The following is a 16,078-nucleotide window of genomic DNA, read 5'->3' on the forward strand; positions in this document are numbered from 1 at the left end:
TAGTAGTAGTAGTAGTAGTAGTAGTAGTAGTAGTAGTACTCGTAGCAGCAGCAGCAGCAGTTGTAGTAGTGGTTTTATTACTATCATCATCATCATCATCATCATCATCACCATCATTATTATTATTATTATTATTATTATTATTATTATTATTATTATTATTATTATTATTATTATCATTATTATTATTATTATTATTATTATTATTATTATTTTTTTATTATTATTATTATTATTATTATTATTATTATTATTATTATTATTTATTATTATTATTATTATTATTATTATTATTATTATTATTATTATTATTATTATTATTTTCATGGTTACTGTTTTTTTTTTTTTAATTAAATGTTATTGTGTAATATGTTACTGTTATTACTTTCACAAATACGTCACCTTATTACATTCTTTGTTATTATAATTATAATCATCGTCATCATCACCACCATCACTATAATCATAATCATCATCACAACCAGCATCATTATCAGCATCTCCATCAGCAGATATAACTATCATAATTATCATAATTAGTTCTGCAAGTAATATCCATGTCTTTCTTTCAGGTCGCTTATTTGTAGTGGCGTGGTTCATATCTGTCGTAAAACTATTAATCTCTAGCTCTATATCAAGTTAGGGGATTTTAAATTTAGTCAGAACATTTTTATGGAAAGCTCTATGTATCTATCTATCTTTTAAAACCTTCTCACTAAGATTCAAAATATAAGTATGTTCTTTTGTAAGGAGTCCGTATCTTTTGACTCAGACTATCCAACTGGTCAATCAAATCATGCCTCTGACGGCACGTGATTCTCGTCTGATTTTCATTTTTTTTTTACTCCCCAAAGAACAGAAACCCACAATCGTTGATTATATTATAATTATGCACTGCTAAATAATATGAGAATAACATATTGTTCTATTCACGCAGAGTTAACCGTTTGTATTTCTCTCTACAGGATTCAGAGTTTGACACTTTGAAAACCTTTTAACATTAGGTATTTATTTCAAAAGAAAATTAATTAGAAAACAAGTCACCACACTTAAACGGCTTTCTTGGAGTGAAAACACTTGAAAGCAAACACCGTTTAATAACCAAGCGATCAAGCGGCAGAAGAAATATTGATTTAAAATTTAAAAAGCGAAATTTATTATTTTCAAGTGGATCGATAATAAAGTCTTCAACATTAAGAAGAGTCAAAATCTCACTTCCGAGTTGATTAGTTGGCAGGACATGTTATTACAAGAATTTTGACTTTGATATTGTCACCTACTCTGATTTATTCAACGAATTTAAGACATATGAAAGAATTTAATTCTAAATTGATTTATTAATAGATGAATAGTGTCTTTCAAAAATCACAGTAAAAAAAAAAAAGAAGACATGGGCTGTGAGATTGATTTACTTATAGGTTAAATTCGTGAACAATATTTCCTGAACATAAAATTAAACTCATATTATAAAGACGTTCATGTCCGGAGTAGCATTTTGAGAATCTATTAAGACATGTTCACTATAAACTAAGAAAAACTTCTTAAAGAAGGTGGAAAATGGGTTTGATAAAGTTAATATCTTTTTTGATTTAATCTGTGTTATTAAAATCGAGGACATGCCAAATTGTCATGTTCCATTTAATAAAAAGTAATAAATATAGTCAGTAAAAACAACCTGATGTTATTTTCAGAATATTAGGAATATTAAATCATTTACAAACTCGTTCCAGATGTAAATGTTAACTTTTGTATAGAAACACTGTGGTTTACATCGATCAGTTACGAAATAGTGTCGGCATAAAAAATAGCCATCCAATCATTATGTGATGTTTTTATCTCATCTTCATCATAAATTTCATACATTTTGTGAATATGTGAAAACCATCTTGTCTTGTGAAAAATAAAAAACGTGTATAAAACCCCAAACCAACGTGGTTGAAATAATTAATTAATTAATCAATTAATTAGGGATTGTATTTAATTTGTTTACAAACCCCGATAACAAGCCTATATCTCCAAATGAAAGTTATAGCTGCTTTCCTTTAGATAGTTCGAAGATGACGTCACTCAAGCCTTTGTTATTGTATTTTGCCATCCGCGTTTGTGAGCGATTCTCACTAAACTGTATTACCCCGACTATAAAAGTTCATGATTACACAATGTTTTGTGTGTTGGTCCGTTATACTTCCGGATGGCAATGTTATGAGCTTCTTAGCCAAGCGCATACTATCTTTAGACCCATGAGGATAATAAATCCTTTTTTTTTTTTTTTTTTTTTTTTTTTTTTTGTTTTACATAATATCACTATTTCACCTTTAGCACAGTTTTCCTAAAAGCCAATGTTCGTAACTTTTATCGTAGTATGCGCCGATGTGGCCAAGTCTCGTCTTGTAAAAACAAAAATTATGATATTGCACATGATCTGTGAACGAATGGATGACATCGACGTGTATATATATGAAGGTCTGACATCAGAACGCAATTAATGGGCCAAGTATTATGGACAATATTTTGCGTCATTTTTGTTTTTTAGATTTCCATTACAACAATGACCCCATAATAAATTGGGTCATCAAAATGAGTCGCAATAATCACACAACTTTGATCCCCCCCCCCCCCCCCCAACCGTCAATTATCTTGTCTGTGAGGAAGTAGCTTTACAAACATTACTCCACTCGACTCAGATATAAGTGAGTACCTATTATTATTATTATTATTATTATTATTATTATTATTATTATTATTATTATTATTATTATTATTATTATTATCATCATCATCATTATTATTATTATTGTTATTATTATTATTATTATTATTATTATTATTATTATTATTATTATTATCATCATCATTATCATCATCATCATCATTATCATTATTATTATTATTATTATTATTATTATTATTATTATTATTATTATTATTATTATTATTATTATTATTATCATTATTGTTATTGTATTATTATCACGATGGCGGTGATGATGATGATGATGATGATGATGATGATCATGATGATGATGATGATGATGATGATGATGATGATGATGAGGATGAGGATGATATAAATTCCATTACCGCCACTATCACCATCACCACCACCATCATCATCATTAATACAGTAACAGGAATACTGATAATAATAACAAGAACGATGATAGTAATAAAAAGACCAACAGCAATGATGATGATGGTGATGATGATGATGATGATGATGTTGATGATGATGATGATGATGATGATGATGATAATCATCACCATCATGATCATGACGGAAATTCCACCACCACCACCACCACCACCACCGCCACCTCAACCACCATCATCATCATCGTTTTCATCATCTCATGTATGTCTATTGACAATACAGCCGGATTTTTATCTTACGACTTGGATGTGTAAAATAACATATTCTTTGTCAGAGAAAAAAGGAAGAATAAAGGAAAGGGGTTGAGGGGGCTTTGTATAAGTAATGAATTGGAAGGTGTGGCAGTGGTTGTTGCTGCACTGTATGCAGGGAAAGGCAGACGATTACACACGTGTTACGTATTAGCCCTGTTTTCCATGGCGCCTCACTTTCAATTTTGCACTTCTAGGGAAACCAGTGCTCTCTACTGTGTTTATTTCCTCCATGGGCCATATCCACAATATTGAACAACGTAAAAAAAATAAAATCACAAGAGTTCTATTACAACCTAAATGCACACCATCAGCATTCGCTCTCAGCTGGACAACCAATAACATACCAATACAGGGGCACTAGCAAATGGGAACCTGGCGTATCACAAAAATTAATGAATCGTACCCAAGTTAAATCACGAAATGGTCAAGAGTTTCATCGTTACAGGAACCATCTTCGTCCTATCCCCAAGAGTGACCTCACGGGACAACCCAACCACCACAAGTCGTCAAACATTATGATACGACTAAACCAGCGACAGCATAGGTCGAGCTCTCATGCTCACAGGCGTAGGAACAGTCTGAGCACGCGCGATCACCTGTTAGTGGAGATCACAGATGTGGTGGAGACACCCTGTCCCCACAGGAAATTGACACATAGACAAACAAATCACACTCGGAGGGGTTGTACTGTTAAGGCACCACAGATTTACAAATGTTATGGCCCATATAGACGTTCAGACTTTTAGTACACGTTCCGACGAACATAGATTAGACGCGGCGGATGTGGGCACACACACATACACACCACCATCCCATCACAGCCACATACATAGGTACCACACAGACATGTGGACACAAATAAATCAATAGAGGGAGACCCATCCGTAGTTTGAAGTGAGAGGGACTTCAGTGAAAACTAATCACCCACGATGATCCGTCAACACGAAGACAGGAAATTACCAGTCGGCTCCTGATAAAAAGAGCTTGGGCGGACATCCGTCGGACGAGATTAACATTTACACGCTCAGTTTTCTTGAGTTTTGGTCATTGATGTCTGTACACGCTGGTTTTGGTTCATAATCCACAATTTGTGAAAATCCGTCGGAGCGTGTACGAAAAGTCTGTACTGCTGTGCGGCAATGTGGTCTTGTGATATAACACTCGCTTTCGAATCGGAAGGTCCTGGGTTCGAGCCTCGCTCGGCGCATGGTTGATTCCTTGGAAAATGCCTTTACTCACATTCTCTCACCGTACGCATGTGTAAAATGAGTACCTGGCCGTTGACAGCGTTGTCTCTGTGAGAAAAAATTGTAATATCGCCTAACAGGCATCATGTTTCGTTCTACATGTTACGCGTTGCTGTTGGTCAGGGACCCCTTGTAAAGCGCTTTGAGCACATTTAGTTGACATTGCTCAATGTAAAAGCTCTTTTTGTGTGTGTGTGTGTGTCTAAATGGGTCATTTGGCATGACCATTTAGAAATCAAATGTTATGTGTGTACGATCACGAGCACGAATGTTAATTGATCAATTAACAGCTTATGATCATAATTTTTATTTATTTATTTATTTTTTTGGAACAGACGTGATGTCGTATAATTTGTTGTCTGGAATCACTTCATTCCTGACCAGTAACGACAACTCATGTTTTTGTTTGTTTTCTACTTTCGTTTTTCAAGCAATTCGAACTCAATGTAAATGCTTGTAATCGTTTTCAATCGTTATCTGTTTCAAACGTCTTATCATTACATGGCCACAACCGTGACCTGAAGGTAAATCTAGAAACTGCCTGCTTACATCCCAGTCAGCTGTTCATTGCTCATTCTGGCTCGCTTTGATTCACAGCTTGCACTTGCTAGTCTAGTCGGTTCATGGCCATGGTCCATGGTAAAAAAATGGAATTAACCCTGATTTGTGCCTGATGACCGTGTGGTGCTCTACTGATGTGTAAAAAAGGACATTTATTTAAAAATATAAATACACAGTTAAAAGTTATCACGCAATTTTTCTTGTGATAGTTGTTAAAATTTTACTAAGGGCAAGGGTCATGTTCGAATGATGGAAAGAAAAGATTATGATGTCTCAATTATTGGAGGAGGAGTGGTGGGATGTGCTGTATTATTTGAATTAACCCGTAAGGGCTACAGCTGTCTTTTGCTTGAAAAGAACGATGCTCTGCTATCAGAGGCAAGCAGCGGTAACAGGTAAGTTTTCCCCTTTTTGTTTTGTATTTTTTTAAAAGGCTTCGGCTATTCGGACTTGAATCTGAATAATCTCCCATGACTATTCAGACTCAAATTCCAATTCGCATGTACACTCAACAGATTATTTAGACTCATTCTGAATAGTCTCCCGTGGTAGTATAGTTTGTGTGCTGTATGTGTGCACACGTAGTTCAAGAGTGAGTGCTTGTCAGCATTATTACTCAAGGCCAAGGTACAGCCCTCTGATCTCAGTAACTGTAACAGCACACTGCCACAGGGTAATATAACGAGTGCCTGGCAATTTTCTGTGTCTTGGTTGTGTAATTTATGCAGTATTATAAAATTATGCAGGTGGGTCCGTGAGAAAGGCATGGGTGATTTTGAATCACGACAGTGAGACTGATGATGGAATCGTTAGTCCAGCCTCCTTTAACCAGTTAACCGTATTCTGTGTCTCTAGCACCAGATGCTCTATTACATTAAGCATAAGCTTCATTGACAAAACCGTTAATATAACATAACACTATTATCTTGGTTTTCTGCCACTACTATTGCCTTCCTCATCATCAATCATCACCATCATCATCATCGTCATCATCAATAGCCACATAATCACCCTCTCTTCTTCTTCTTCTTCTTCTTCTTCTTCTTCTTCTTCTTCTTCTATCCACCATCACCCATCACCATCACAACTTCTACTACCACATCTCGTATTACAGGTTCCATAATCATTTCTTACAGTGGAATGCTGCACACGGGATTTGATGCCCCTCCAAATAGCTTGGAACTCAAATGTATTCAACTTTGTCAAGATCGCATTTTCCCACTCTTGGAAGCGTTCAACATTCCCTATGTCAAATGTGGTACATCTCTTGTAGCGTGGAAAGAAGAAGAGGTAAGCAGAGGTCATTAATTTGAATTCGGCTACACTGCTGTCATCTGGCTAAAACATTTTTGAGCAAAGTTAACGTTGCATTACCCCACAAACTCATACCCATCAATTTTTGTTCTGAATTTCGTAAAATTGAGTCGCTTCTTGTTTACATTTTAAAAATTCTTCTTTTTACTTTTTTTATTCTGGATATTTGTAACTTTCTACTGATATACCATTAATGTTTCTAGACAGACTTGTGTAGCACTGATGAAGAAGTTTTTCAATAATAATGAATCGCTTAATATCAATTGGTATTTGATTTTAAAATGGATCAAAAGACCTCAGAATCGTTCTTGGCTCAAAACTATCAATGGAAAGAACATTGTCAAATAAATGTCCTCAAGGGAGTGTAATGTCATTCATTCTCTATATTCCTCCGAATTTTAACGCCCGTCTTCGACAGGAGAAATGCCTTTCACAACATAATCTCCGACCTACTGTTGAGCAAGACAATTTAAAGGTCACACAATACATGTCACGAAAACCCACTGGTCACCCATCGAGCGCGGTACACGTTTGTCAGTATTAAGTATGTTGATTGACGAGGGGGGAGGGGGGGGGGGGAACCTTTAAATGTAATAATGTGAAGTATCACTGAAGCTAAACTTCTTTAATACCAGATTCCAGGTAAGTTAAATCTTTCTCTTTCTCCATATCCTCCTTTTCTTCTTCTTCTTCTTCTTCTGCTGCTGCTCTTAACACTACTACTACTACTACTACTACTACTACTACTACTACTACTACTACTACTACTACTACTACTACTACTAATAATAATAATAATAATACTATTACCACCACTAATACTACTAATACTACTACTACTACTACCACTTCTACTTCTCTATGTACATTGTAAAATACATGTGCCTTACGTATGATGAAAATACCACTTGATTTTTTTCCCTTCCTTAACAAAAGATCATTGATAATAATCACTGGAAAGGTACTCGCTGTAACCGGTGATACATATCACTGCAATCAATATTTTTTTCAGGACCTACTCCATAAAACTGAAACTGCTCTTCTCAGATATTATGTTTGGAGATCAGCCTTTCTCATCCACATGCGAGTCACATACCATGTGAGATTCTGAAAGCATAGATACATGTCTGCTTACAGAATGGTCTGCGAATTAAAAATAAACTCTTTCTTCAATGTGTTTCCCTTTTTATTTTTCAAAACCACATTAGGTCTTGCACAAGGTCACAGATGGATATTCTGAAGATTAATGGGGATATTTTGGAGGGCATATATTTTAGTTTTTAACCAAATAATTTTGCACACGCAAGGCAATGTGGCATCTCCTTATTTTAATCAAAAGAATTAAATCATGAGACTCTACCGATGTGCATAATATTTGGGCTACCTGTATTGTCTTAATTTTCTCGTAGTTGCAAGGTAAATAAAATATGAAAAAGAATTTCAGCTGATAGAAATTGGTGATGAGGAACATTTCAGCTTCAGATTCCTTTCTCTGTTTACAATGTGAAGAAATGCATTTCAACATCTGGTACTTATAACAATGGAGACTTTCCGTATTTTAAGTGAAAAACGCGATAATTTGTTGTTTACAAATACATAGAATGCGGTTTTCTACCTGTTTTTTTTTTTTTTCTGCCTCAGACATCACAATTCACAGTCCTTCAAGAAAGATGCGGTTATGCGGGCGTACATGATGCCTCAGTGCTGAGTCCATCCCAACTGCTAATGAAAGAGCCATTTTTGAGCCCGACGTCCCATGGTGCATTGTTCGTACCTGGAGAATCTGTCGTGGATCCAAATTTGCTTGGCCTCTCATTAGCTCATCATGCACGGATGCAAGGTGCTCAGGTGAGTTTTTAAAAAAAAAAAAACTATACTCAGCAAGAATATCGGATATTTGATTGTAGGTTCTGACACTACATAGAGTTAGTTATAAGATAAAGATCTGAACATGTGTGTATGAAAGGTACCAGGCAAAGCAAGAAAGAAAAATACAAGAAAAAAAATATCCCAAAAAATTAGTCTTCCTCGACTAGCGATAGAACCTAAGACCTTCTGATTACCGGTCAGAGATGTTACCATTACATCACAGAGATTCTCGACTTTTGGGAAATTTTAATGCCTATATTCTTCACAAGTGTACGTATTTTACGATGTGCTGAACCTCCACTTACATTACACAACACGGACATTGAACACAAGAGGACGAGCACAAGGACGAAGATATTTGGGTTGCTCCGGTTTTTTTGTTTTTTTTTTGTTTGGTTTTTTTAAAGTATCAAGTTGAGATATCAGGGAGCAGGCATCAGTGTAAGATAAAGTCTGACTGATAAATAGAAGGCCTGAGTTTTGATCCCCAGTCGAGGAAGAGGTTTTTTTCCTTGTAGTTTTCTTTCTTGCTTTGTCTGGCACCTTTCAAGCACACTTTTTCGGATCTTTATCTTACACAGGGGCCTATCCCTAGTTTCTCAAGTTATAAGATACAGAGCTTTTTCCCACATCCCATTCAGCGTGTCAATTTTTATCTTGGCAGCACTCTGTCTCAGCACTGCTTCAATATGGCAAAACATAGACTTTACTCATTTTGGCCAGAAAATTTTGCTTCAAATATTGGTGACTCAACTCGTCAAAAAGCCGCAAGTCTAAGACTTCAAAGAAATCTTAGGTTTAAAACTTGATTTGAACTTGGCTGATGACATCGCACTCATATCTAGGTCACAAAAACAAATGTAAGGAAATGCTAAAGTGCTCAGTAAGGAAGCCAGACCTATGGAGTTAAATGTCAATATAATGAGGACAAAATCATTGAGGATGAATGCCAAGTCAACAAGAAATTAACACTGAGTGGAGAGGACATGGAGGAAGTAGAAGCTTCTGAATACCTGGGTGAAAAAGTCAACAAGCCAATTTAAATCCGAAAATACTCGTATAGCACAGTACCTGACAAAATAGAGAGAAAAACACAAGAACACCCCCCCCCCCCCCCCCCCCACAAAATAAAAATGCCAGATCTAAAGCCAGTGTGTCAATAGCAACAGAACACTTTTTTTCCTTCCGAATCGAAGCTCTCTCTTTCTAAAAATAGCTGCTATCTTGTCGATGCTATGGTGTATCCTAGTAACTAGTCTCAGACTAAGTGTGAGGTCCGGCCTCAGCAAATGACTAAAACTTGGTCAAGCTTAGTCTGAAGGTGCCATGATTTTAGTCTGGGACTTGCTTGGTCAACTCACATAAAATCAGATTTTTCAAGTCCTTGACTAGTCTGCGTTCATAAAAACGGGCCCAGGGTCTTGCATTATCCTGTTTTCAAGAAATGATTCCATGATACATGTCCTGAAATTTATTGGAATGGCTTTATTTCATCTCAAACCAATACATTTCAGGTAATCACCAATTGCCAGGTTCAAAATGTTCGGGATGGTATAATAGAAACAAGCCTTGGTCCATTTTCAGCTGCACTGACGATTAATTGTGCAGGTCTCTATGGCGATATTGTGGATGAACTTGCAGGAATCAAAACATTTGAGTAAGTACATACTATAGCATCAAAAGTATGCGGGGTTGCTTTTTAAAAAAATTTTACATATACATTGAAGAAAATATGAACCAAGAACTGAAACTAGCTTATGATATTAATATTACCTCTGTTAATAATTATCATCGTAAAAACAAAGGAGGAATACTAATACTGCTCGTCTGGCATCTCTGGTGTGCATAAAATGTGTCACAATGTGTGTATTTATAATAAGTTCAATCATTAATCATCCTTCTGCATGCTCTAGCATGCAAAATCAGACTACTAGACCAGAAGAAGACAGCAGTGGGTGTGAACATCAGACAACAATAGTAAACAAGACACATAAGGCCACTCTCTCCGTCTGCATCTTGTGCAAAGCCATTTCCGTTACCTATTTATTCTCTATTTTTTAAAAACAAACACACGGAATGCTTTGCAATTTCTGTTATTGTAGAGAAGTTGTCAACCCAGGCTAACTTAAATATTGCGTAATTCACTCGATAAATTTATTTTGAACATTGAATTAGTTTAAAATAGCCTCGTTTAAGAATGGATTCTACTGCCAGGATTTTTAATAGTTATTTTCCGCCATTACATGTACAAAACAATTTTTGTAATAAGAAAGAGAAACAATGCAATTTATACAGGAACAAAAACAAGATAAATCAAAATAAAAATTTGTCATACTTTGATGGAAGCTGCTAAGACTGCTGCAATTCAGGAGTCGATTATTGCATTATAAAATGAATTAATAAGTACAATGTTGCTTGTGTACATGTGTATGAACATTTCTTTAGTAACTGTCGATTCATTTTGAATAGAAGCGAGAGAAAATATTATCTAACAAGGAGCCTCCTTTGGTTATTCCTCAGACAAAAAGAGTTATTTTGGAAAGAAACCTTTTGAAACACACACACACACACACACACACACACACACATCTATCTATCTACATTATAATTTAATAGATCTGAGTTTGTTAAGCCATTGCATTACTATTTATACACACTCTTTAGGCATATCGCATTTGATGCTCAAATCTGTAAATACTGGAAAATAGAAATGTAGGACTCCTCTTTATTTCCACAGCATTATGCCAAGAAAAGGCCACTACAGTGTATTTAATAAAAGTGCTCAAAAAATAGTCAACTCGAATGTCCTCCCAATACCCACAGAGAAATCCAAAGGTGTTGCCTTATTCAAAACCGGTAGGTATGTACATACCATTTGGTTTTTGTGGTTTTTGAAATGAAACATTGTGAAACGTACCGAGGATGGTGAATGTGGAAATTCGATATATAAAAGAATGTATATATAACATTTAAAAGGTAACAAAAAATAATCACCATTACGAATGAATACTGTACGGCTCAGTAGAAGTATCAGCCTATCAGTAGAGATGTAGTAGTAGTCGTAGTAGTTGTGGTAGTAGTAGTAGCAGTAGTAGTAGTAGGAGTGTATTTATTTATTTTCACTGCAATACCAGTTAAGTGGTCGCCATGACGAAAATATCCCCCTCCCCACTTGCAAACCCAGTGTTATGTTTCTGGGTGGGGTTCCTGACCTCCCATAGTGGGCAGGGAGGTACATACTGTGTCTTCTATCCCCATATACAGTAGAACTCGGAAATAGCGAGTTCGACGTGTCCACTCCTGATTACTCACTATTTCCAAGTTCTCGCTATTCCCGAGTTGCCAGGAAAGGTCACTCGGCCGTACAAAAATATGGAAAGACAATGTGTGTGTTTGTGCATGTGTGCCGCGCGTGCGTGCAAATGACTGTGTGTGGATAAAGTGGGGTGAGGGCGGGGTTGAACACGGCCTTCGTTAACTACGTAATGATGGCCACAGGTTGAAGTTGATCCACCCCTTCCATTTCCATCAAGATTTCGTGTATGTGTGTGTGCGAGTGTTTGTATGCACTAGGCATGTTTGATGAGGTAAGCAAGCGCATCACTCAATCACTGACCCACTGAAATGATGGTTCCACGCTCCCCTCTCTCGCTGATCGTGTCGTTCGTTAACGAATGCGACTCGCTGACCGATGCTGCGAAGTGAGGCATGTTGACATGTTGGCTGCCAGTGCTTACCTCGCGCGGCACCACATTGGGTGAATAATTGACCCCCACACGCACACAAACACACACACCCAACCCCCCCCCCCCCCCCAAATTTGTTTCGCCTATTATGTACTCTAGACTAGGCTACTATGTAATATTACTCGTAACGAAAAATAAGAAAAGAAAAGAAGCTAGGCTAAAAATATTTAAATCGCCCTTGTCTGGTGTTTTGCTTTACTTCGTTCGAAGTCCTAGGCTGGGGCAGGAAATGCTCGTTATTTCCGAGTTGACCTCTTTTTCATACTCGCTACTTGCATGCTAATTTTATTGACTCAAATAAGAGAAAAAAACGGGGATTTAGATTTTACTCGCTATTTCTGAGTTCTCGCTATTTCCGAGTACGTTACTTTCATGTTCTACTGTATCTGTTTTCCAACATGCTTTCTGTCTTTGTCTTGGAATGAGATTACTTGGTTTTTTTCCTGGCCCTGGTCGGAGTCCTGGCTGGGAGGGAAACAGTCAAATGCATAGTTATTGTTTTGGGAGGTGATATTTTTTTCCTTGTAAATCATCTCTCTGTTATGCATTGTATTATGTTTAGTTTACATATTATACTATTTAATTTGTAAGCATTTGAGTGTATTCCTCTTAGTTCGGGCCTGTGCTTGTGTCTGGATGAGACTTTTAGGTGATCTCAAACTAAGTACTTTGATAATGTGCTCTTGGAATCTACATCTGTTTCCTATATGAACCAATTCCCCTTTGTCTCACCTTTTCTTTTGTGCTTTAATTGTAATTCTAGAACTTTTTACTATCCCATTTTCTTCCTTTTTACTGGCGCTTATATGACCTAAATGTGTTGCAAGCGCCGTAAAATCCTTAAAAACAACAAAACAAACAGTGTTATGTTTCTTTTGATTTTTTTTTTCTGTCATTTTTGTGCCCCCAGTTTATGGGAATGTTATTGTAGGACCAACTGCACAAGATGTGAAAGAAAGAACTCGGCCTTCCTTCAGTGCTGAAATCCACAACAGCCTTATAGAAACAGGCAAGAGAATCCTGCCCGATTTGAAGCATCATCAGTGTGTGGGTTACTATACCGGTGTCCGGCCGGCTACGCAGTTCAAAGATTTCCAAATAAAATGTGTCCCATCAAGGTGATTTATAAGAATAGTAATGACTACTTTGTCAATGCTCCTTTTTCAACAGGATGATAGATATGAATCACGACCCATCCAATTGTTAGTAAATTTTTAGTCGATATGATATAGTCCCTTTAGCTCAGTTTGGAGAGTAATCGCTTGACATATAAAGAGGCCAAAATCAATCAACTTTGTGAGACTGACATCCTATCCAAAGGGTAGCAAGCAATTACTATTGTCCGTTTAAAAATACATAAACCGGGCCGAATTGGTCTGAGAAACATATTCTATTAACACAGAGGTAGTAATCAGTGTTAAATCTCTCGTCTAGCTAGAAATGAGAAGCCAAAGAAAAATGTTGGTGTTAGATATGTGGTGCATGAATAGAAAGCAACAAATAACAAATATTGCACAGAAGGCAAATGAAGAGGTGTTGAGACACAGACCTCGAGAGAAAAGAAACTTTTTAAGACTACAGTTGAAAGACAACACGTATGGTTTCTTTGGACAGTCAGGCAGAAAATTAAAGTATTAATTCCTTGTAATTGTAATTGTAATCAGTGATGAAATCAATAGGAAATAGTCAAAAGAATGACATTTTGACAGTTTTATCAATTAAAAGAATTCACAGGTCTGCCTGCAAAACCACTGACCAAAGCAGCGAAAGAGGGATGCAAAATACAATGGAGTGTTAATTATTTTTTGAAGTTTGATAGCCACCGACCTTTTAAAATGTAACACAAAAAGACATTTCAAACTTAACAGACATTATCTTGTAATTGTAGCTCAATTGATACTGAAACCAAATCATGCCAATCGACATAGTTCAACCCTGTGCTATCCGCAATTTATTTGATCTTTCCCTTTAACTTATGAAGTGACTGGGTAGATGGTATAAATATTGATGAAGTTGAAAAATTATCAGTAAAGACTAGTTATGTTGGAGCAAGCATTCCTTTAATTCATCTCACTTTACAGAAACTGGAATAATTTCCAATTATATCGTTTTATAGCTCTGATCTTAAGGGTAACTTTCTTCTTTTTTTTTCACTTCATTACAGACACTGGATCACAGTTGGAGGGATCAGGTCGACGGGTGTCTCTGCATCATTAGGTATTGGACAACTCGTAGCTGATAAACTTGAGTGTGAAATGGGCATTGAGCCCAGCAGAGGCAGCACGATGCATGTGCAAGCAAAGGAACAGCAATGGAGGTTTGAGAATCATGGCACTATAGTTAATATTGATGGCTATAGTTATACCACAACACATCCTATCTGTCACTTTGGTAATCAATTGGAAGACAGCAAGCTGTAATCTTGACAGTACCACCACTTACACTGCCACAATTATCAACATCAATAACAAGGAATGAGAAAATTTGTCGATCATTTTCTCTTAAAAGGACAATTCCCACCTAAGAGCCTGGCGGTCTGTGGAAACAAGAAAAACAGGCTTGCAGACAGAGCAGATGAACTGAAATGCTCTATGGTACATCAAAAAACTCCATGCACCACATTGTCAGACTTTTGTATTTGGTATCGACTTTTTTCCCTGGTTTATAAGAGAAGTACCCACTCAAATTGTGGGATGTATATTTCCATTTTTATGTTTAAGTTTAAGAAACAGTCACATATATATTCATTCAATTCCTTTAACCATAGGCATATATATATATATATATATATATATATATATATATATATATATATATATATATATATATATATATATATATTATATATCATAAAATGGGTCATTGTTCTTTCTTGATGTTAATGAGTATACATTATATGGAAACTGTGCCAAACTTTAAAATGAATCAAATTCATTCTGTGTTTTTGTCGTTTACAGACAATTCAATATTTATCAGCTTAAATGCTGAATGTGAAAATATCTTCCCATCTTCAGCCTGCTCCATGATAAAGAATAAACCAGATAATCCTGATCTACTAAACAAGTACAAAGGAATCAATGATCATATACTCCCCGTTTTACCACATACTTCCGCCATTTAAGGTGCTTGATTGACAAGTCCGTAGGTTGACAAGAAATAAAAAAGCAAAAAAAATTATTTATATATGTATATATATATATATATATGTATTAATACCGGATAGGGAGACTTTTGGTACCCCTATTAGTTCATTTTACAGTACTTTACCAATAGGGAGACCAAAATCCGGTCCCCCTATTGATTTGACCTCTAGCACATTCACTTTTCTATTTTTAGTTTAAAGTTGTCAACCCAACCGTCAAGGATATATAATTGTAAATCATAGTATTGAAGTTATTTGTTAAACACCACAGTAAGAAGAGTTATGCCTAAATTTTCACGTTGGTCAATAAGGTGACCGCCTGAAAAAAGTACAATAGGGGTACCAGTGTTTTCATCGATATATTTCAATAGTGAGGCAATATATCTTTCCGAAATTTTCTCTAAAATTCTAGAGCATTATATGGATTTTTATAGTAATGAAAACCTAATATAAAATTGTGTGAAAGTTGATGAACTGAGGAATGAACAAGATATACGAATTATAATCTATTTTTAGAAACAGATTTATCGAATCTTGGTCCGGATTCTTATCTTGGTGACAAGAGACAAGCAAACATAGTAACTCTTTTTTTCGTGAAACGTATGTTTAGTCAATTTCGCGCATAAAGAGGCACTCGGCACTCACTCACTCCGCAAGTCAGTAGTAGGTAGGTGGTTATCAGTTATCAGCTTTAATTCTTAGTCAAACGCTTCATCAAACCCATTATTGAGTAGCATGTTGATGCCTGATGCCAGTTGAAGCCATCTCGACGTCGTGAAATGGAGCATCTTCTG

General features: G+C 36.0%; 1 protein-coding gene across 2 annotated transcripts; it reads left to right on the forward strand.

Moving 5' to 3' along the window:
* Positions 1-5,087: 5,087 nt before the first annotated feature.
* LOC144965318 (glycerol 3-phosphate dehydrogenase-like) lies at positions 5,088-14,906 on the forward strand. 2 transcript variants are annotated; one of them, XM_078900545.1, is made up of 7 exons: positions 5,088-5,608; positions 6,328-6,503; positions 8,169-8,375; positions 9,911-10,053; positions 11,134-11,252; positions 13,053-13,260; positions 14,307-14,906. In XM_078900545.1, exons 1-7 carry the CDS (start codon positions 5,575-5,577, stop codon positions 14,560-14,562), a joined length of 1,143 nt encoding a protein of 380 aa, XP_078756671.1. In that variant the 5' UTR covers positions 5,088-5,574; the 3' UTR covers positions 14,563-14,906. The 2 variants fall into 2 exon arrangements, with proteins under 2 accessions (XP_078756671.1, XP_078756670.1); XM_078900544.1 differs by having other exon boundaries at positions 6,350-6,503.
* Positions 14,907-16,078: the final 1,172 nt, after the last annotated feature.

The sequence above is a fragment of the Berghia stephanieae genome, chromosome 2, assembly GCF_034508935.2.
Source record: "Berghia stephanieae isolate SIO BIC M18660-M18661 chromosome 2, UCSD_Bste_1.3, whole genome shotgun sequence".
NCBI classification, from domain to species: domain Eukaryota; kingdom Metazoa; phylum Mollusca; class Gastropoda; order Nudibranchia; family Aeolidiidae; genus Berghia; species Berghia stephanieae.

Excerpts from the sequence above, each read along its gene's own strand:
- LOC144965318 (XM_078900544.1), top strand. The coding sequence starts at position 5,460 with ATGATGGAAAGAAAAGATTATGATGTCTCAATTATTGGAGGAGGAGTG. Across the intron at positions 10,054-11,133 it reads GCAGGAATCAAAACATTTGA|CATTATGCCAAGAAAAGGCC; the intron begins GTAAGTACATAC and ends TTATTTCCACAG. Across the intron at positions 11,253-13,052 it reads TGTTGCCTTATTCAAAACCG|TTTATGGGAATGTTATTGTA; the intron begins GTAGGTATGTAC and ends TTGTGCCCCCAG.